We start from the raw sequence: 24,458 nt of genomic DNA on the forward strand, positions 1-24,458 counted from the left end.
TTCTCAGAGGAAATAAAAACCTTCATTTAGCTTTGCTTCTGCTGAGCAATTCTTAATCATTGATTAGGCAATTCTTTGAATCAGTGAAGATTCATTCAAATGCAAAATGTGTGTGTAAATTCTGCAGTCTGGCACAGCTGAGACGTCCACCCCAGTCCATATGAATTAGGTATGTATGCTCAGGAGGAAAAATTAAATAAGGAGAAAAAAAAACAGCTTGCACATTAAATCCAATTTGTAAAGGTGCATAAAAAGTTACTTTTGCATCTGTCTCCAAGTGGGCACATTTTGACCTCCTAATACAGATTTTGTATGATTTTTTTCCCCCTTGGATTGAGTGTGGAAGCTCTTTTTTCCTTTTTTTCATCTTGCAGTCCACAAGACCTCAGTTTTAAGGCACACCTGGGCACATACTACAAAGTAGGCTGTATGTTATCACTTATATTAGATATGTAGTGCTTTACCTTTTACCAGGAGATCCTTTTGGATTCTGCTCTTTCCCATTGCTTTTCCTCAGAGAAGATCTAAAAAATATTACCAGAAGCTTGTTACATTTTCCAACAAGAGACACAATAATGTCCATCAGTAATATGCATACAGATCATTTTATTTTACAGATCCTTCACTGCTATATATATAATTTTTCTTCATATTTACAAATGAAGAATTAAAACCAACATACCCCAAGTCTAGTATTTTTTTGCCAGGTTTTTCATCTCGACTTGCTGAAGAGCCTGTAGAAAAATCAGACATTAAGAGACAATAATCATTCAACAAGCTACAACATTTACTGTACAGAGGCAATATTCATTACTTCAGCTGTTCCTCTTATGTTATCTTTTCTTTTGGGACTTCTTTTTTTATTGTGTCTCTCAGGCCTTAAGCATAATTCATAATTCATTAGGCCTGTAATTGAGCCCTAATCAGGTATTAATGGTTTGGTGCATTTACCCTCATTATCAGCCTCTGTGGCACCAGACACTCTGGAGGATTGAGACCCAGAGCCCTACAGACAAAAACAAGAGAGAGATGGTTAACATTCAAGAAAGAAAGCTCTTTGCAACAATAAGCTGTTTCCTGTCTTTTTTCTGACACAACAATACTTCCTTCTGTTTCTCTGCAGAGGCATATTATTGTTATTACAGACACAACAGTTAGTGTGACATTTGAATCTGGGAGAGAATACCCTGTAACCAATGTTTTCTCAGGTAACCTGAAAAATATGCTAAACAGGTAGAAATAGACCCTTCAGTAGCAAATTTTGTAACTTGATATTACCATATAATAATGACAACTTATACAATAACTTTTCCCCCATTTTGTCATCCTATTCTATCCAAGAGCTACTGTCGGAAAAGAGAACTAACTCAATTAATTTTGTCTTTTGACCATAAATGGAGAAAATAGCGACAACTGTGGCCAATCATACAACAGAAATGCATTCAAATGTTAAAGAGGACCTATTATGCCCTTTTACAGTCTTGATTTTGTTTTTGCCGTTTACTAGAATATGTTTGAATGTTCAAAAAACACCTTATTTTTCACATATTTGACATTGTTGCGGCTCCTCTCTTCCCAGTCTGTCAGTAACCTCTGTTTAGTTCCTGTCTCTATGAAGCTCCTCCTTCTGAAAAGCACATTGTGCTCTGATTGGTCAGCTGGACTGTGTTGTGATTGATCAACCGCTTCAAGCGGTTAGATCTGAGGCGGAAAAACAGCATGTCTTGGACATGAAGAAACCACTACTAAAGCAACTCATCCAGGCCTTGGAGTGACATCGCACTTTGTAACTTTGCAGACATGTTTCATGCTCAAACAGCAACATTACACACTAAAGAAAGATAAAAATGTAAAAAAGCATAATAGGTCCTCTTTAATGGAGTATTCTGTAACCATAGAAACCTGATATATTCTTCTACACATACTCATGAATTGTTAAATATGAGATTAGAATTGACTTCCACTCTTTATCAAGGTGTCTTTTGTGTGTGAAAGTGAGTCTCACCCTCTCGTCCCTCTCAGTGTGATTTCCATGGGCTCCCGTCATCTCGTCCAGTTCTGCCACACAAAACAGATCCATAATATAATATAATATAATATAATATAATATAATATAATATAATATAATATAATATAATATAATATAATATAATATAATATAATATACAGAACAGCAACAAAATATCAAAGCAGAACATTTTTTTTTTTTTAAGGAAATACTTTTATTCAGCAAGGAAGCATTAAATTGATCAAACGTGACAGTAAAGACATTTATAATGTTACATAAGATTTCTATATCAAAAAAATTATGTTCTTTTGAATTTAATTTATACTAAATATATATATATATATATATATATATATATATATATATATATATATATATATATATATATATATAGCCATTTCAAAAAAATATTAAGCAGCACAACTTTTATAATCAGAAATGTTTCTTAAACAGCCAATCAGCATATTAGAATGATTTCTGAAAGATCATGTGACACTGAAGACTGGAGTAATGATGCTGAAAATTCATCTTTGATCACAGGAATAAATGAAATTTTAAAATATAGTAAAATAAAAAAACATTTATTTTAATTTGTAATAATATTTCACAATATTACAGTTTTTTACTGTATTTTTGATCAAATAAATGCAGCTTTGCTGAGCATAAGAGACTTTCAAAAACAATAAAAAATCGTACCGACCCCAAACTTTTGAACAGTAGTCTATGTGATCAATAACAATAGTCTGCTTAAACAAGTAACACACAATAATGGCACGTTCCTGACGTTCCACAGTGCAGTGTGGAAGAAGTATGTGAATCCCTCCAGTAGCTCATAATATCTGTAAATGAAAAACAGCTTCTGGACTGGCCCAGTCAGAACTCTGACCTCAACCCTGCTGAGATGCTTTGGCACGACCTCAAGAGAGCGCTGCACACCAAACATCACAAGAACTCTAGCTAAAACCAAAGAGGAATTGGGTAAAAAATCCTTCTGACCATAGTTCTGCCCTGATCTGCAATTATGGAAAACATTTGGTGGACGTTTAGTGCTACCAAAGGCGGGACAACCAGTGCTTTTTTTAAACATACTTTTTCCACCCTGTACTGAATATTTACATACTGTGTCCAATATATGCACTACTGTTCAAAAGTTTGGGGTCAGTAAGATTTATTTTATTAATATTATTCAGCAAGGAAGCATTAAATTGATTAAAAGTGACAGTAAGGACACAAAAGATTCTATTTCAAATAAATGTTGTTCATTTGAACTTTCAAAGAATCTTGAACAAAAAGTATCACGGTTTCCTCAAAAATATTAGCAGCACAATTGTTTTCAACATTGATAATAATAATAAATGTTTCTTGAGCAGGAAATCAGCATATTAGAATGATTTCTGAAGGATCATGTGACACTGAAGACTGGAGTAACGATGCTGAAAATTCAGCTTTGATCACAGGAATAAATTACATTTTAAAATATATTCAAATATAAATTGCATAAAAGATTTCTTTCAAAAACATTAACAAAAATCTTACCAACCCCAAACTTTTGAACAATAGTGTACATGAAATCATATAATTATTTGTGTGTTGTGTGTTTGTCTATTGTGATATTATTGAAAATCAGATTAAATTTTATGATAGATTTTCATACTTTTCACTTTTTCCTGCAACTGTAGTATTTTAACATGGAAAAAATTGCATACAGAAGCTTTAAGCAAAAGTCTGGATGCCACAATCAAATAGTGTGTACTTTGGCCGATGAAAACACATAATCCTGCAACAGACTGCTGGCTAGTTTGTTTATATGTTCAGTTGTCCTGTAGCGCCATATGCTGTTTACGAATATTTGAAATGAAATGGGCTCTTGTTGGAAACGGGGCTGAGAGGGTTCCTGCAGAAGAGCCTTTTAGTAAACTGAAGCGTCCCTGCGGCAGCACTTCCTCATAATCCTCCTCATTCAGTCACAATGCATCCAATCAGCTTTCCAGCGCTGTCCGCTCTTATCACAGTGATCATAGTGGATTCAGAATAGGCAGATTTGAAGGGCCAGTGCACCCGTTCCCATTGAGTGTGTGAGGTGTGAAGCATCAAGAGCCTGAGATGAACAGTGCTGCTTTAATTTCATTAACAAATCTCAGTTGTGTGCAGCTGCAAGGTCAGAGTTCAAAGTGAGAGAGAGTGCGAGGGCCACACAGCAAAATGAGATACTGTTACATAACAGGCAGAAAGTGGTCGCCGTATTTAATTTGACACATATGAGACTGAATATTGTCTGCTCTGTGTATTGAAAAATACAGTATAAATGAATTTTTACATGAATTGTTATTGAATTATTATTCAAATTATTATTATAATGATTAATATTACTATTACTACTACCGTCATGCTTAATACAGTCTTTAAAATAAAGGTTCTGAAAAAGGAACTGACTGTTTCATGATGTTACGAATCCTGTCTTGTGTTTAAAGAGTGTATTCTTGTTCCTATTGTTCCAGTGTTTCACTTCATGTGTTCAGTTCCTGTTTGCCAATAGTAATTCATTGTTCACACCTGTTCCTTGTTTCCTGCCCTATGTATTTAATCTCAAGCGTTTCTTCTGTTCTTTGTCTAGTGTTGTCCTTTATGGATGTGATGTGCACATTTGTTTTAGTTGTGTTCCTGCATGTCTGGTTCATCTTGTTCTCTAGCTGGATTAATTTTTGTTATTTTGTTTAACCTCTGGTCCTCTTCATTTAGAGGTCACACTTGGCTCCTTTGCAGTCAAAAGTGACCGAAGCCTTGAAATCTCACTTTCTCTTTTTTTTTTCAGGAAAACCAATGTAATATATTTTTGTTCAATAATATTTTTTTGATTATTTTTTAACATTTTTAGGGTAATTTATACGGAAGAGGATTAGGGCCAAGCAATAATAAAAAAATAAAACCATCTTGAGATTAAAGTTGTTAAATTTCGAGAACAAATTCGTTAAATTATGAAAAAAAGTCGTTAAATTTCGAGAATAATGTTGAGATAAAATGTTGAGAATAAAATAATTAAATGACAAGAAAAAAGTCATTACATTTTGAGAAAAAGTTGTTTCGAGAATAAACTCATTAAATTTCGAGAACACTGTGAGATGTAAATCATATTATAGCCTATGACACACATCGAGTGTGTTATTCTCAACATTTTAGTTGTCCTTTTTTTCACATAATTTAACTAGTTTTTTCTCTGAATTGAACAAGTTGTTTTCTCATAATTTAACAACTTTTTTTCATAATTTAACAAATTTATTCTCGTAATTTAATGAATTTGTTCTTGTAATTTAATGAGTTTATTCTCAACATTTTATCTCGACTTTTTTTCGAAATTTGACGACTTTTTTCTCACAATTTAACGAATTTGTTCTCATAATCTAACAACTTTTTCCTTGTAATTTAATGAGTTTATTGTCAACATTTTATCTCGACTTTTTTCTCGAAATTTAACGACTTTTTTCTCGTAATTTAACGAATTTGTTCTCATAATCTAATGACTTTTTTCTCGTAATTTAATGAGTTTATTCTCAACATTTTCTTTCGACTTTTTTCTCGAAATTTAATAACTTTAATCTCGAGATGGTTTTATTTTTTTTTATTATTGCTTGGCCCTAATCCTCTTCTGTAAATTTTTGATACTATGCAATATTTATACAATTATTATTAGTTATTTTTCCCCAATGAAAATAATACACTTTTTTTCTAATATATTTTAAAATTATAATTTTTTTAATTAAAGCAGTATTTCATGATCAAATAGAAACAATGCATTTAAAATCCAATTTTTTGAAGGTAGTGCCATCTGGTGGGAGTAAAAAAGAAAAGCTTATGTAATGCCATAGTGTAACCACTAGATTCCTATATAGTTCTATTTAAAGTGTCTCTAGTGGTTTTTAGTCATAAATACTTATTTTTATTAAGTTGTGGATTTGGACTTATACTTAGACATTCTCAAAGACTACTTTTTGTCTAGATTTAGATTTTTTTGTTTTGTTTGAAATGTTGATTTGAATCGTCAGTTTTTGCATGCCTTTTACTACAGTCAAACCTGAACTCAGAGGTTTACACATAACATCATGTTACACATAACATCATGTTACACATAACATCATGTGTACATGATGAATGATGTTACACATAACATCATTCAATAAAAATGTAACGAATATGAAAAGGTATGTTTTACCCCAGCTTAATAAATCTGTGTCTGATCTGATTTCAGCCTCTTATTTGAGTCTTTTAGCTCAATTTTACCATATTGTTACAGCCAAACCGGTTAATTTATGTGTATATAAGTGTGTGTTTGAGTGGGTGTTTCTGTTTCGTCCTGTCGATGTTTTAGAGTCTAACCTCTTCCTTGCTGTTCATTTTACTGCTTTGTGGCTGAATTATTGATTTTATATCACACATTTACAAACACTTGCTCTGTGTTAGTCGCGCTAGTTCATATATATGTGTGTGGGGGGAGGGGTGGATGTGTCTATTTTGAAATTTGCACTCTTGAAATTTTGGAGTGTCACCCCTTCATTGTTGTGCACTTTTATTTCTGCACAGTGGTTAAATTATAGTTTGTACCACCAAAAGATTCTCTGAGTTTTTGTATTTTTTCATATTTCCCATTAGGTCATTTTTGACCGCGAAGGAGCCAAGTATGACTATTTTTTTCTGACCCTTTAACTTATCCAAAAAAAGGTTCTTTAGATTATTAAAATATTTTTCACACTAAGAAAAAAAGTGTTTTTTTAAGAACTGTCACACATTGACATTTCCCCCTCTGTAGTAGCTGAAATCCTCCTCATTTCCTCCCATCTTTCTGATAAGCACAGCTTTAAAAGAGACTGATAAGTAGATCTGTCCTGTGTATTAATTGTTTCCTCTCACACGATGATGATAAGCATCTGTTACCTGCATGGTGCTTCACCTACACTATATAATAATAGTTTTAGTGCAAATAAATTACCAGCTGTATTTGATAATGTGTGTTCTCCTGCTATGTGAGTGTGATTATATGAGGTCTTGTTTGAGGACACTTGTCAAACAGAAGACTGATGATAATTTTGGTAATTAATGTGTGTGTGTGTGTGTGTTTGTGACTCACCCGCTCCAGTGACACTTGTCCTTGGGCACTGTAAGGCTGTCAGTCTCTCAGTCAGCTGGGCTCGGCTCTCAGCGCTGTTGTTGTTATTGTTTACCTGAATTCCATTTTGCTTCATTAGCTGCATCAGCTCTGACTCCAGAGTAACAATCTATACAAAAGCACATATGTGATAGTTTTTATACACTATAGATATGGAATATATAGAACACTCCTATGCTCATCAAGGCTGCATTTATTTGATGAAAATACAATAATATTGTGAAATATTACAATTAAAAATAACTGATTTCTACTTTTATTGCTGATTTGGTGCTCAAGCAACAGATTGTATTACTATCCCTGTTGAAAACCTTTGTACTGCTTAATATTAATATTCAAAGATTCTTTGATGAATATGAAGTTAAAAACAATTTATTTGAAGCAAATCTTTTAAAACATTATAAATGTTTTTAGTTCACTTTTGATCAGTTTAGTGCGTCCTTGCTGAATAAATGTATTAAAAACAAACAAAAAAATATTTTAAACTGAAGTGTATAATACCCCCATATAAAAAAATGAAAAAACTCTTTTAAGATGGATTTTATAAGTATGAATCATATCTAGCAATGATAAAAGTATGTACCGTGATATTTCTGATTCTGATTGTCCAAACATATTGTCAGATGGTGGACATCACTACAAATGAATAGTGCATGCTAATAGCATCATTCACTTTCACCTGACTTCCAGCAAATCACTTAGGACTACTGGGCGTTACATCACCTAATTAATATTCATAAGGCAAACTGATGAGGTTTGTAATGTTTTCAAATTGTTCCTATGCTCGTTTCGTTCAAATTTCCAACAGAACATTATATACTGCAATATATCTTTTCCGTAAGGGCTCACAAGCTGACTAATGAAAACGGACTTTGGATGATTTCACAGTCTGAGACAGTTGCAATGAAACGCAGTGAAGTGCACTGACATGTGCGTATGTGTGTGTGGAGATAATTACCCTCACTTGAAGACTCTGGATTTCAGCCAAATGAGCCTTTTCCGCCTCCTCCAGCCTCTTCTTCTCTGCATCTTCCCTCTGTGCAAACTCCATCTCTCTGAAAGCAAGCAAAGAGAGAGATTTGGAGAAAAGCCAATAATGTTTGTGTTCATATATGGGCTGAGATGGGTTTATGTGGACCCATTAGTCTATTTTGAAGGGCTTCGAGAACAGAGAGCTTCATTATCAAGCAAATAACAAAAAACGAATCCATCAAACTACTGTCAACTGAAATGCCATGCCGTCTCATGACTGCTTGCTCAGGCTTGTTGGCATGGACAGACAGCGCCTCTGTGGTTAACTATGGTGATAATGCCTGAAGGGAAACCGCAATTAAAGGCAGTCAGGCTCCAGAGGAGAGGAGTTGTGATAGAAATGACCACAGAGATCAGCTCACACACTCCACCGCTCATGATTTCCTTTAGTTTGGTTTGAGAAATGTGCGCAGTGTGATTCTCTCAGTAGACTTCGCCACCTTCAGCCACACAGACATTATGAAACTGTCTGACAGTTCACAACTGTACAATAGCAACATCTTTTCATTTATAACCTAGGCTACATTTAGGCACACAATCTGCCCTGTTGAAAAGACTTGGATGATGGTCAAGTTTCTAGCTTCCGGCTTTGCCAGAAAGACCATGTTAATCGATCAGCTTCACCAGCTATGTCAGCATAAACCTGGCCAGCTTGACAATTGTATTTACAGTAAGACAGACACTGCATAAAAATGGCTACAAGCCATTTCTTGTCACCAGGGCTCTGTGCCAAAACAGTGAGCTGCCTATGTGCAGCTATGTGTCGTGTCTTCTTATTTACACTACCATTTAAATGTTTTGGGTCAGTAAGATTTTTTTTTAAAGAAATTAATATAGTTATTCTGCAAGGATGCATTAAATTGATCAGAAGTGAAGGTAAAGGTATTTATAATGTTTATATTTGAAATAAATGCTGTGCTTTTGAACTTTCTATTCATCAAAGAATACTGAAAAATAAAGCATATCAAGGTTTCCATAAAAAATATAACTGTTTTCAACATTGATATTAATAAGAAGTGTTTCTTGAGCACCGAATCAACATATTAGAATGATTTCTGAAGGATCATGTGACACTGAAGACTGGAGTAATGATGCTGAAAATTCAGCTTTGCCAACCCAAGAATAAATTACTTTGTAAATATATTCAAATAGAAAACAGTTATTATAAATTGTAATAATTTTTCACAATATTACTGTTTTTACTGTATTTCTGATCAAATAAATGCAGCCTTAGTGAGCATAAGAGACTTCATTCAAAAACCAACCCCAAACTTTTGAACGATAAAATATATTCCAATGTGGGTTGCTTATGAGGTTCCACAATGGTTAGGATGCTGCCTCTGTAGGCAGCAGACAGTAGGGCGTCTCACTAGGTACGTTTAGAAACGCCGCGCCTTTAGAAAACTCTTTTGCTGCCATTTATGGTAATCAGCTCATTTGTGGTCTTTTGTGATAGAATGGTTACCATATAATCAAGACACTTGTCTTCAACACTGCGCTGCTATCGTGATTACCTGAAATGTAATAATTATTCTCTTGGAATTCTCTTATGTTTAGGGGACGTAGTTAAAGTACTCTTCGATCATCTTGGTAAATGTACCTCTGCTGGAAGTCCTTAATGAGCTTCTTGGCCTTGTTGTACTTCTTCTCCAGGGTCTGATACTGACTCTGGGCCTCCTTCAGATGTTCGTTGACCGTATGGCACAGCGTCTGAGCCTCGATCCAATAGCTCTCCAGTTTTAGCATCCTCTCCTTGTTATCCTCTATGCTTTGCTTGAGCTGCGTCTTCTCTCTCTCCCACCGTGCCTTCTCTTTTTCCACTGCAGCCAGCTAAATAGAGAGACCAGGATGGAGACAGAGGGAGGAAATGAAGGTAAATATGCAACAAAGTCAATAAAGCATATGGTGAACAATAAAGACAACATGAAAACAAAACAGACCCTATTAATTTTACTAAGAAATGTTCCTGTATTATTGTGCATTAGATAGATAGATAGATAGATAGATAGATAGATAGATAGATAGATAGATAGATAGATAGATAGACAGAACGATAGAACAAAAGATAGATAGAACGATAGATAGAACGATAGAACGATAGATAGATAGATAGATAGATAGATAGATAGATAGATAGATAGATAGATAGATAGATAGATAGATAGATAGATAGATAGATAGATAGATAGATAGATAGATAGATAGATAGATAGATAGATAGATAGATAGATAGATAGATCTTAGGACACTAGTCTACAAATTTTTCACATTTTTTAAAATACTGTTTTGAAAGCTGTATAGCATGTCACACTGCAGGACACGTCCTCTTCCCAAAAGTATTTCACGTCAGCTACCCCTACTGTATATGCAGAGTCTGTAAACCAGGGCAAATGAGTATGGAGACTTGAGCACAGCTTAATCAGTCTAGACATCATCAACAGAGCTTATGACATGAAGAAACTGTCAATCCAAAATCCAGCAAAATCTCTCACTAGTAAGATAAGAAGCTGTGTGCATCTAATTGATATGTACATGCATTCAGAAATATATGGCCTGAAGGAGAGCATCACAAAATATACAACAGCCTTAATATAAATGGGAAAATAGTATTACCCAATTAAGCGGATAGAGGGAATTATCACAAGAAACAAAATCTGTGTCATGTCAGCCAGAGGAATATCAATAGCTTTGTTCACACCGTACACAAGTTCAAATTTAGCCCTGTCAGACCGCACAGTCAATTTTACAAGTGGTGAAATCTGATTAGTTTGTTTAAACACTGTAATCAATATCTGGCACATTAACATGGGCTGCTATCCACCTTATTTTGTAAAGAGGAAGTAAGCTATTTTCTGTGAACTTACGATTCATCAGAAGAAATGAAGGTTTTTGAGGAAAACATTCCAGGATTTTTCTCCATATAGTGGACTTCAACAGGGTTCAACAGGTTTAAGGTCCAAATGTCAGTTTCAGTGCAGCTTCAAAGAGCTCTACATGATCCCAGACGAGGAATAAGAGTCTTATCGGTCATTTTCTACAAAAAATAAAATGTATATACTTTTTAACCACAAATGCTCGTGATGCGCCACGCATTACGTAATCATGTTGGAAAGGTCACGTGTCATGTAGGTGGAAGTACCGCAGTAGGGTGAAAAACTCCATCTCATTTTCTCCTCCACCTTCAAAATTGCCCGATATCATAATTTTACCTTTTTTTTGTAAAGACCGTTTGACGTTCACACTTGTCATGTTTGGTTCGATTAAAACGAAGCCTGGTGCGATTGCTCGGTTAGTGCGGTTCATTTGAACATATGTGAACGCTGCCATCCGAACCCTGGTGCGCACCAAACAAGCGGAGCGAGACCGCTGAAAAGATGGGTCTCGGTCCGCTTCCAAACGAACTCTGGTGCGGTTCGAATGATATATGAACGCAACACGGACCAAAGACATGTAACCGAACCAAAAACAGGAAGACGAGACTCTAAAAAGGACAGAATCCTCACGCATGTCGGTTTTTCTTGTCATAGTCGCGAGTTTGCCCATCACAGGCATCAGACGCGCGTCTCCATGCAGCAGATCATTTGTGTTTGTGACGGATGGATTCCCGCCAGTGTTTTGATTCCTTTACACATTTTATAAGCTCTTCACGAGTTCCCAGCTGGCCAAAATACCATCACATACAGGCTACGAACACACAACGAGCGCATTTACCTCAGAAAACAGCGCTGTTTTGGATGTTCGGTAAGTTCCGTCTCAAAATAGGCAATACGTCATAAAATCCGACCAATCACGTTGTGAATGTATCCTATGCCTTAAGGTTCGGTATCTTTTGGTTCGGTGATAAAATTGCCAATGTGAACGCTAACTGGACCAGGACTAAATGTTTTTTTTTTCTTCTTTGGTCCGGACCAAATGAACCAAACGAACCGAACTACAAGTGTGAACGCACCCTTAGTCTTTGCAAATTCGCTTTGTAAACACTTGCTTGGTACTTCTGCTAAGTCACATGTAACCTTTCCAACGTGATTACGTAATGCGTTGGCGCATCACAGAGCAGTGCAAGACAAGCATTTGTAGTTAAAAAGCATATAAATTTGTATTTTTTTAGAAAATGACCGATTGTTTCACTAGATAAGACCCTTATTCCTCGTCTGGGATCGTGTAGAGCTCTTTGAAGCTGCACTGAAACTGACATTTGGACCTTCAACCCGTTGAACCCTGTTGAAGTCCACTATATGGAGAAAAATCCTGGAATATTTTCCCTCAAAAACCTTAATTTCTTTTCAACTGAAAAAAAAAGAAAGACATGAACATCTTGGATGACATGGGGGTGAGTAAATTATCAGGAAATTTTAATTCTGAAGTGAACTAATCCTTTAAGAATAGAGTGAACAGTAATTATGTAAGCTTTAGCACTATGCCAAGAGACTTTCTCAGACAACAACTGAGAGTAGCTGTCAGTGTGGAAAGCTGGGAATTTTGATTCTGCTCATGTCTATCATGTCATCTCACCGCTGAATTGAGAGAAGGCACTTTATGCATTCATGCATAAACTGTCCAAAACCGCTGACTCATTCACTCATTCACTATTTACTACATGGAGAATGTCAATGTGGAAAGTGTATGGAAAGAAAAATAGCATATTTGGAGATCACATTGCACACATTATATGATGTTTTATATGCAATATGCTCTGAATGGCAAAAAAAACAAACAAAAAAATACTATACGGTTTGCAGTTTTTGCTGTCCGGACTTCAAAAACACAACTGATGTAAGTCAGATACAAAAAAAAAAAAATTCCCAGTGCTGTTATTGTTAACTAAAACTGAAACTAAAATGGTAATTTTCAGAAATTCAATTTTGTTTTCAGAAAAAAAAAAAAAGCTGAAATAAAATAATATATATATATTAGGTAAAAATAATTCATTTGTATTATATCTTCTGTTGCGAGTTCAAGTTGAATTACTAAAGTTACTAAAACTGAAATAAAAATCAAAGCTATATAGAATTAAAAAAGAAAAGATTACAAAATTACTAAAACCTAAACTAAAATGAAAATGAAACCTGAAAATATAAAATTAAATATTCTAAATATTAATAAACGCTATAATAGTATAAAAATAATACTAAAATAACAGATTTTTTGCTGCCTGTCTAAGAACAGCAAGTCCTGCGGATGCACTCTCCTCTTCCTTTATTAATGATAATTGATAACAAATAAAAAATCTTAAGTATAATGTAAAGGAAGCAATAAATGCAGTTCCTTCAAAGAACTATAACTTCCAGTTGAAAAAAACAACAACATCCAATTTGTAGCTTAACTACATTTGTGGGGGAAAACACATATTAGCAGATACAGTAGTCTCTTACCTTGTTCTTGAGTTTCTGGATCTCAGCTTCAGTGACAGTGTGTTTAATCTGCAGCTGTAGACACAAAGGGATAAGAGAGAGTAGATGAAAGATGACTGGATGATCAGGGACATTCTTCCTCTCAAAGGGAACTGACCAGAGAGGCTCTCTTTCTGCGTGACAACACACTCTCTCACTCAAGAGAAAGAACAGGAGAGAGGGAGCAGGAAAAAGACTACTGAAGAAGAAGGAGTGAGCTCTGGGATGCAATATTTATATAGAAAGAAAATGGTCTCTCGTCAGCACCTGGTTGATAAAGATATCAAGGCAGGTTGGCAGTAAGAACTTGCCATGAATAAAGAAGACAAAAATGATTAGTGGCACAGATCTCTCTTTTTTTGAGAAATGTTGATATGTACACTAGTACTGTTTAAAAGTTTGGAGTCAGTTATTATTGTTATTATTATTATTAAAATGACTGTAGTCTATTTTAATATATTGTAAATGTAATTTATTCCTGTGATGCAAAGCTGAATTTTCAGCATCATTACTCCAGTGTCACATGATCCTTCAGAAATCATTCTAATATGCTGATTTGCTGCTGAAGAAACATTATTATTATAATCAGTGTTGAATACAGTTGTGCTCCTTATTATTTATGTGGAAACCTTGATATGTTTTTTTTTTTTCAGGATTCTTTGATGTTTCGAGAAAGTTCAAAAGAACATCATTTTTTGAAATAGAAATCTTTGGTAAGATTATAAATGTCTGAATAATCACTTCTGATCAATTTAAAGGGGACCTATCATGCAAAATTCACTTTTGCATGGTGTTTGGCTATAAATGTGTGTTGGCAGTGTATGTACACAACCACCCTATAATGATAAAAATACAACCACTCCTTTTTTTTAATCCCCATAAATCATAAGTAGTGTCTCAGAACAAGCCGTTTCCAGATCCCTGGCAGTGTGACGTCACAAAAACCACAGGCCCCGCCCACGAATGTTAACAGACACTGTCGTTTGAACATAGAACCGCCCTGAGCGCGTTCACAGCGAGTCTGCCATTGCTGCACTGACTAGAATGTCTCCCAGGCGTTTTAGGTGTTCTGTAGCTGGATGGATTAATCCACGTAGCTCTCTCCATTTACTCCCTAAATCTGAGCCACTGAAGACAATGTGGATCCATTTTGTTTTTGAAGAAAATGCTTACTCAACTCTGCCGAAACTCGTTAATATCTGTGCGAATCATTTCACACCGGACTGCTTTGTGAGCCAATGTCAATACAAAGGGACAATACAAAACATACGGTCTCCAGAGTGATACTGGATACAGTAGTAATGAAGGTGAGAGCACTTTATTACAGTTCATCGGAGTTGATTTACGGATATAAAGTTTACTAGTTTATTAAGCACAACCCAAAAAGGCATAAGATCTTTATATATTCGTTTACTGTTTAGTTGTAACAAGTGTTTCTGTGTAATTCGCTATGTATGTTGATGATAATGCAAGGGAGAGAAAGAGAGTTTATGGATAATATTTTACTGCACACTTGCACTGTGTTTTATTAAGCTCTTACAGTGATTTTCTAGAGTGAAAACAGATGCTTCATATTTTGTGTGAAGTACAATAAATGTTAAAAATATCATCGGTAAACAGGCTTGTACTAATATAGTGGATAAAAACAAGAAGACAATATAAGTTATAACCGTAATTGAAGTAAACTATACCTGTTTTATCTCCATGCAGCATACATTCATAGTTTCTGTCATTATAGTGCGTCCTTACTGAATCCTGACAGGGGAGAACAAGCTCTTGAAGCTCCGCCCTCTTAGGCCGAGTGCAGCAGCTCATTTGCATTTAAAGGGCACACGCTGAAATGGCACGTTTTTGCTCAACCCAAAAAAGTGGCAAATTTAACATGCTATAAAAAATGTTTGTGGGGTGTTTTGAGCTAAAACTTCATATACACACTCTGGGGAGAACAGAGACTTATTTTACATCTTGTAAATGGGGCATAATAGGTCCCCTTTAATGCATCCTTGCTGAATAAAAGTATTAATTTCCTTTTAAAACAAATGTACTGACTCCAAACTTTTGAACAGTATTGTTTATATGTAATATATAAACTATTATCTAACATTAAAAATAATCTTGAAATTAAAACTAGTTATATATCTAATGTCTACTTCTTTCAGTTTTTAAAATTGTATATATTTATTGCTAAAAAACAACAAATTGACTATAATCTGTATTTAGACATTGCAAAAATAGCAAACCTCAAAAAAAAAAATAAATAAATAAAATAAAATAAAATACCTGACAATATTTTATATGACCTTTTGACGTTTTCTAAAGGTTAAGTTCTTCATTTCATTGATCAATTGTTAAAAAATGCTTGTGTTCTTGGTTTACCTCTCGAAACTTCTGATAAAGTTTGGTGGCATCCAGTTCTGATGGCGAGATGATCTCCTCATTTTCAGGTAAATCGAAAACCTCAATGGCCACATCTCTGTCTCTTCCCGTCTGTCCCGCCTCCTCCTCTTCATCCGTGGCGTACTCCCCTGTCTGAGCACAGAATAAACATCCACACTGCATTTACTAGAGCAATCAATGTGGAAGATTCCTGTCTTATTCAGGGGTCCCACACAGTTTTCATTTCAAAATTCCATACTTCAAAATTCCAAAAAAACCACACAGATCACCCTAGCAATCATGTAGCAATGCTTGACTGTCACTTTTGATCAATTTAATATATCCTTCCTTGCTAAATAAAAGTATTAATTTCTTTAATTAAATAATTAATTAATTAATTAATTAATTCAAATAACTGACCCCAGACTAACACCAAACAAGTTTTGGTCTGATCTTTTCAAAATAAAACAAGCATGCAGCATCTATTTCTCCTGCTTGCGTGTGGGTCTGCCATAGTTATTTTAGGTGGATGGATGTGCAGACACACACGCACAGGTTGGTTCTGCTTGGCTGGGGCTTGTATCTGGTTGCAGAGCAGGGCTGATTCCTGGGAGGCCTTCTTTCCAGATTAAATTATTCTGCCTGGCAGGAGGCCATATGTAACCCTGCCATACTGTACTGCTTTAACCTGAGTGTCTCATTTGTGTCTCATCTGTGTCTCTCGCTCTCATCTCCTCACATACATTATATGTTAATTGCGAGGACATGGAGAGCTGCACAGACTCCATATCATCAGTGTGATATTACCTCTCAGATATCGTCAAGGGGCAAATTAGTTCAATTTGGAGTGTCACATTCAATTAGTTTATGTGTCACCATCCTTTTAACACACTGGTGGCACATGTTTGAGGAAACCAACTGCAAGAAGGTCATATAGAGTAGCACAGAAAGTACTTAAGACACACTTAAAAATGTATGATTATCACTGTATTAAATAACAAAATATCAAAACAAGTGCCATTTACTGAATTTTATATTATAAAAAAATTTATCTATACTACTTTGTCTAAAATTTAAAGTAACATAATAAAAAGTTAGGAACAGTAAAAAAAATGGATATTAATTTTAAGATTTTCTAAAGTGTTATTAATTTAGTAGTGTTTTGAAAGATTAACTTTTTAAGTGATCTGTAGAACAGAAAACAACTTTAATCTAAAAATAAAAACGGGGAATTGGCAATATCACATATTAAATATAAAATGCATAATTTAATATATTTTAAAATATTTTTTAATATATAATTTAATATATAAATTATATGTGTATATACTGTATCTATATATCTATTAGTGCTGTCAAGCGATTAATCGCGATTAATTGCATTCAAAATAAAAGTTTGTGTTTACATAATGTGTGTGTACTGTGTATATTTATTATGTATATAAATACACAAACATACATGTATATATTATATTATATATATATATATATATATATATATATATATATATATATATATATATATATATATATATATATATATATATACAGTACAGTACAGTCCAGAAGTTTGGAACCACTAAGATTTTTAATGTTTTTAAAAGAAGTTTCGTCTGCTCACCAAGACTACATTTATTTAATTAAAAATACAGTAAAAACAGTAATATTGTGAAATATTATTGCAATTTAAAATAACTGTTTTCTATTTGAATATATTTCACAAAGTAATTTATTCCTGTGATGCAAAGCTGAATTTTCAGCATCATTAATCCAGTCTTCAATGTCACATGATCATTCAGAAATCATTCTAATATGATGATCTGCTGCTCAAGAAACATTTAATGTGTACAATTGTGCAAAATATTTGTGTACAAAATTTTTTTGAGGATTATTTGATGAATAGAAAGTTCAAAAGAACAGTGTTTATCTGAAATCTAATCTTTTGTAACATTATAAATGTCTTTACTGCCACTTTTGATTGATTTAATGCATCCTTGCTGAATAAAAGTATTCATTTCTTTAATTTCTTTAAAAAAAAAAATAAATAAATATTCTTACTGACCCCAAACTTTTGAACGGTAGTGTATAATGCTACAGAAGCTTTGTATTTCAAATAAATGCTGTTCTTTTGAACTTTCTATTCATCAAGGAATCCTGAAAAAAAAAAGTACACGACTGTTTTCAACATTGAAAATAATCATAAATGTTTCTTGAGCAGCAAATCAACATATTAGAATGATTTCTGAAGGATCATGTGACACTGAAGACTGGAGTAACGATGCTGAAAATTCAGCTTTACATCACAGGAATAAATTACTTTGTGATATATTTAAATAGTACACAGTTATTTTAAATTGTAATAATATTTCACAATATTACTGTTTTTTTTTACTGTATTTTTAATTAAATAAATGTAGCCTTGGTGAGCAGACGAAACTTCTTTTAAAAACATTAAAAATCTGGACTGTACTGTATATATTCATATAAATATTTTATATATAAATATGTATTTTTGTTAAATATATACATGCATGTGTGTGTATTTATAAATACATAATAAATATAAACAGTACAAACACATATTATCTAAACACAAACTTATTTTGGATGCAATTAATCGCGATGAATCGTTTGACAGCACTAATATATATGTATGTAATGTGTGTGAGTGCGTGACAAGTATTATACATTTTGGTAATGGTGATTTTGGTATGATTTTATATTATAAATATTGATCCAGTATTGACTGTTAAATTAAATTTGGTCAAATGCCATCCAATAAACGATATGGTATTTATTGTGCATCCTTAAACAATATATAAAATGATCAAAAACTCATGAACATGTCCATAGTTACTGTTATGGTTCGTTAATTAACTGCAAAAATGGCTAAAAAAAATCAGGTTACAAAAAGGCCTAGCATCATTTGGTTTGATATTTGTACAGAGATGTCACTTTACACCTGGTCCAACACCACTATCCTTTCCAAACCTTTCTTGGACGTCCTTATAACCACTATATCCTGCAGGACCCTGCTGTTTTGAGGCCATTTACTGCTGGCAGGTAGCTTGTGAATGGTTTTGGCAGCTGCTAATCCACAGCACAGCAAGATCTCAAGCAGGTTCACACCATTCTGCCTCAGTGAACACACCAGGCCTTAAACCTTCATTTTGGAGGCTCCTCTTGCATGACACTGATATGACACATTCAAACTCAAGCACACACATGGCACATTCGCAAGAACAAACACCCACCCACCCACACGCTAATCTTTAGCAAGGACTGCTACATTCATTACAATTCCTTATGGGCAGCTTGTCTGCCGGGAGAAACCGCCTGTGCCAGAATTATAAAACAGTGCTGATCGCACAGCTATTTCAAGAGCGCAGCCCGCATCCGAGCCAGCAGAGGAGGAACAAATAAAACCACGCAAGTGCATAAGAAGGACATCGGCTAAATTTGTAATGTGAGATTTTGATGCAATCTGAAGGAGAACTTAACGCATATATATATCCATCAGTCAAAATGCTAATTTGGGTTCTCACTGACGAATAATGAGAAAAATCACTCTTGCATTAGTACATGCGAGTCTTGCATCATTCTGCGCCACACAGGAGCCTATAAAGCTAAATTGTCCGTGTCCTCCAAATCACAAGGTAGAAATTGCTTTGCCTGGTCTACTGATGTAATTATCTCTGAATCATAGCGGGCGATTAATTCAGCGTCGTCAGAACTTGCGTATAGAATCCCACCACCATGACAGTCCTGCCTGCATTATGGAAATGCACCTCTCTTTATCCTTCGAAAATAGATCTTAGCACACTCACAGATGTGACAACAGACTTGAAGACCTTTTGTTTGGAAATCCAGGCCGCCCCCCGATCTGCTAATGAGAAATAACTGCTCACTGACTAGTAATATAACAAACCCCATCAACTCTCCATGGAGCAGAAAGCTGCAAAGTGGGTGTTTTTCCATGAGAAGCCCTCACCAACCTAAACACATTTTTTTACATTGCTGAAATCTCTAAAGGAGAAGCAGGAGAGTCCATTTGTGCTTCATTTAAATCTCACTGTCGTCCAGGACAGAGGTTTTCAAAATGTTTAATGCCAATCACATCCAAATAATGCATATATAATAATAAATATGCCAAAATATGAGGGGAACTGTATATTTTTATTAAGGTTGTATTAATTTTAAAGTTCATCTTTTTTTTTTACCCAAGGAAGGTGAGATGAACATTTAATAATAATAATAATAATAAAAAATAATAATTATTATTATTAAATGTTTATCTCTCCTTCCTTGGGGAAAATAAAACCCCAAAACAAAACAAAAAACTGATTAAAATGATTGCGATTAGCGATTAGTATTCATTAACAGAAACAACAATATAATTAATTTGGTATATGTGTTGTTTGGTAAATGTTTGGTACATTTTTTAAAGACCTCCTATCACCACTTTGTTTTTTCCTTTCAACAGGAAGACTTAAAGGGTTAGTTTACCCAAAAATGAAAATTCAGTCATTAATTATTCACCCTCATGTCGTTCCACATCTGCAAGACCTTCATTCATCTTCAGAACACAGATTAAGATATTTTTGATAAAATCTGAAGGCTCAGTGAGGCCTGATTGCAAGCAAGATAATTAACACTTTCAATGCCCAGAAAGCTACTAAAGACATATTTAAAACAGTAATCATGTGACTACAGTGGTTCAACCTTGATATTATAAAGCGACGAGAATACTTTTTGTGCACGAATTTTTTTTTTTTTTAACAATATCTAGTGAAGGGCGAATTCAAAATACTGCTTCATGAAGCTTTACGAATCTTTTGTTTCGAATCAGTGGTTCAGCGTGTATCAAACTGCAAAATTCACGTGATTTCAGTGAACGAGGCTTCGTCATGTCATAAGTGTTTTGAAATTTCAATGGTTCACCACTGGGGGGTGTGACTTTGGCATTTTGATACATGCTCCAAACCACTGATTCGAAACAAAAGATTCATAAAGCTTTGAAGCTTCATGAAGAAGTGTTTTGAAATCGCCCATCACTAGATATTGTTGAAAAGTTGATATTTTGTTTTTTTGGCACACAAAAAGTATTCTCATCGCTTTATAATATTAAGGTTGAACCACTGTAGTCACATGAACTGATTTAAATATGTCTTTAGTAGCTTTCTGGGCACTGAAAGTGTTAATTATCTTGCTGGCAATCAGGCCTCTCTGAGCCTTCAGATTTTATCAAAAATATCTTAAATTGTGTTCTGAAGATGAACAATGGTCTTGCGGATGTGGAACGACATGAGGGTGAGTAATTAATGACTGAATTTTCATTTTTGGGTGAACTATCCCTTTAATTGCTCACCCTCGTGTCATTCCACATCTGTAAGACCTTCGTTCATCTTCAGAACACAAATAAAGACATTTTTAATGAAATCTGAGAGCTTTCTGTATTTCCATAGTGATCCAACTCAACTACCACTTTCAAGATCCATAAAGGTATTAAAGACATCATTGAAGTTATCCATGTGATTCCAGTGGTTTAACCTCAATTTTATGAAGTGACGTGAGTGCTTTGTTTGCGCAAAAAAACAATTTACCATTTTATTTACAAACCATTCATCTCCAACGCGCGTTCACAAGAGCAAAAGTGAGGTTAAACCACTGGAGTCACATGCATTACTTTAATAATGTCTTTAATACCTTTATGGACCTTGAAACTGGTAGCTGAGTTGGATCACTATGGAGAGACAGAAAGCTCTCAGATTTCATTAAAAAATATCTTAATTTGTGTTCTGAAGATGAACGAAGGTCTTACAGATGTCTGACGACATGAGGGTGAGTAATTAATGACAGAATTTTCATTTATAGGTGAACAAACCCTTTAATTAGATGGAGCAATGAAATGATGTGTTTTGGCAGCACTATGGGCTCAAGATTCATTTATATGTATTTTGAGAAGGAATTATCTGTCCTACTGCAAATTTAGAAAAATATGGTCAAATGTAGGATATTGTGAAAAAAAAAAAATACAATAGATCTCTTGATAAAATCGAGCTGTGCAACCCAAGAGTTCATATTATTAGTTTTAATATGACTGGACAGGTTGTAACTTGATTATATAGTTTTTGACTAGCAGAACTAGTTTCATCCTGCAGCATTTTATGTGACAAGTTGTAACAGGTTGAGGCTTGTAGCATGGCCGAATCATGGATAATAGATTTGAACCTGCTCCAACTGGCTCTTGACGGTTGCTTAACTTGTTCAGACAGATGCTGACATGCTCAGACAAGCTCTGATGTGAGACTTGTTCTGTGCTCACCTCGTCATCATCAGCGTCGTATTGGGCGTACTGCTGCTCCATCATCTCTCTCTGACGTCTCTCCTGCTCCAGAGTCTGACTGATGAGCTGAGCCACCTCACTCTGCTGTCCCGGACGCTCTCGGCCAATCACAAACCTGCACAGACACACCAACTGCCAATGAGAAGGGAGGGGCTTTATGATCAAATGCAGTGTGGTAAAGGCTATAGGGTGCATTAGCGCCCACCCACTTTTTCAGCAGTGCTTGTTCCGTAAGTATTTTTTCCATATATTTATCCCATAGGAATTTAGAAAAAAAGGCTTTGTTAAAGTGCTATAAGCCATGCCAACCAATCATAAACATCACAAACTTTGATTTGAAGCAAAAACGTATTTGAAAATCGGACAAAAATGCAAAGGTACAAGACAGTGTACTTAACAGCTTTAGTGAGGGAAAGAACTACAACATAAATTAAAAACGATGTAAAAATATAAAGCTCATTTAAAAATGTTGATTGCATCTACAGAAACTATATATTTTAAAGGTGCCCTAGATTCAAACATTGAATTTACCTTGGCATAGTTGAATAACAAGAGTTCAGTACATGGAAATGACATACAGTGAGTCTCAAACTCCATTGTTTCCTCCTTCTTGTGTATCACTTGTGTATCATTTGTGTATCATCTCAATTGTTTAAAAGACCTCAGAAGAACAGGCGAATCTCAACACAACACCGACTGTTACGTAACAGTCGGGATCATTAATATGTACGCCCCCAATATTTGCATATGCCAGCTCATGTTCAAGACATTAGACAAGCCAGTATTAACGTCTGGATCTGTGCACAGCTGAATCATCAGACTAGGTAAGCAAGCAAGGACAATAGCGAAAAATGGCAGATTGAGCAATAATAACTGACATGATTCATGATAACATGATATTTTTAGTGATATTTGTGAATTGTCTTTCTAAATGTTTCGTTAGCATGTTGCTAATGTACTGTTAAATGTGGTTAAAGTTACCATCGTTTCTTACTGTATTCACGGAGACAAGAGAGCCGTCGCTATTTTCATTTTTAAACACTTGCAGTCTGTATAATTCATAAACACAACTTCATTCTTTATAAATCTCTCCAACAGTGTAGCATTAGCCCGTTAGCCACAGAGCACTATCAAACTCATTCAGAATCAAATTTAAACATCCAAATAAATACCATACTCACACATAATTTGAAGCATGCATACAGCATGCATGACGAACATCTTGTAAAGATCCATTTGAGGGTTATATTAGCTGTGTGAACTTTGTAAATGCACTATATTGCCGAGAGCTCGGGGACGGGAATCGGTGCATAGTTAATGATGCCCCAAAATAGGCAGTTAAAAAAATAAGTTCACACAGCTAATATAACCCTCAAAATGGATCTTTACAAAGTGTTCGTCATGCATACTGCATGCATGCATCAGATCATGTGAGTATGGTATTTATTTGGATGTTTACATTTGATTCTGAATGAGTTTTATAGTGCTCCGTGGCTAAAGCTAACATTACACACTGTTGGAGAGATTTATAAAGAATGAAGTTGTGTTTATAAATTATACAGACTGCAAGTGTTTAAAAATGAAAATAACGGCTCTTGTCTCCATGAATACAGTAAGAAACGATGGTAACTTTAACCACATTTAACAGTACACTAGCAACATGCTAACGAAACATTTAGAAAGACAATTTACAAAAATCACTAAAAATATCATGTAATCATGAATCATGTCAGTTATTATTGCTCCATCTGCCATTTTTCACTATTGTTCTTGCTTGCTTACCTAGTCTGATGATTCTGCTGTGCACAGATCCAGACGTTAATACTGGCTGCCCTTGTCTAATGCCTTGAACATGAGCTGGCATATGCAAATATTGGGGGCGTACATATTAATGATCCTGACTGTTACGTAACAGTCGGTGTTATGTTGAGATTCCCTTGTTCTTTCGAGGTCTTTTAAAGAAATGAGATTTACACAAGCAGGAGGAAACAATGGAGTTTGAGACTCACTGTATGTCATTTCCATGTACTGAACTCTTGTTATTCAACTATGCCGAGGTAAATTCAATTTACCATTTGATGGCACCTTTAAATTTCCCTATGGAGAAAATGAATGGAGTTTTTACTGAACACGACTGTTGAACTTTTT

General features: G+C 34.7%; 1 protein-coding gene across 4 annotated transcripts in view; it reads right to left on the reverse strand.

The window, feature by feature from the left end:
• The window catches only part of ppp1r9a (protein phosphatase 1, regulatory subunit 9A), a 79,392-nt gene that overhangs the window by 12,967 nt on the left and 41,967 nt on the right, over positions 1 to 24,458 (reverse strand). For all 4 annotated transcript variants that reach the window (XM_067412192.1, XM_067412194.1, XM_067412191.1 and 1 more), the window contains exons 6-15: positions 22,290 to 22,425; positions 15,965 to 16,117; positions 13,571 to 13,624; positions 9,799 to 10,028; positions 8,125 to 8,221; positions 7,128 to 7,275; positions 2,006 to 2,058; positions 952 to 1,006; positions 683 to 734; positions 465 to 524 (exon numbers count right to left, since the gene is read on the reverse strand). In XM_067412192.1, the coding sequence (XP_067268293.1) occupies positions 465 to 524; positions 683 to 734; positions 952 to 1,006; positions 2,006 to 2,058; positions 7,128 to 7,275; positions 8,125 to 8,221; positions 9,799 to 10,028; positions 13,571 to 13,624; positions 15,965 to 16,117; positions 22,290 to 22,425 (1,038 nt within the window). The remainder of the gene's footprint in view (positions 1 to 464; positions 525 to 682; positions 735 to 951; positions 1,007 to 2,005; positions 2,059 to 7,127; positions 7,276 to 8,124; positions 8,222 to 9,798; positions 10,029 to 13,570; positions 13,625 to 15,964; positions 16,118 to 22,289; positions 22,426 to 24,458) is intronic.

Source organism: Chanodichthys erythropterus, chromosome 15 (assembly GCF_024489055.1).
Source record: "Chanodichthys erythropterus isolate Z2021 chromosome 15, ASM2448905v1, whole genome shotgun sequence".
NCBI lineage: Eukaryota > Metazoa > Chordata > Actinopteri > Cypriniformes > Xenocyprididae > Chanodichthys > Chanodichthys erythropterus.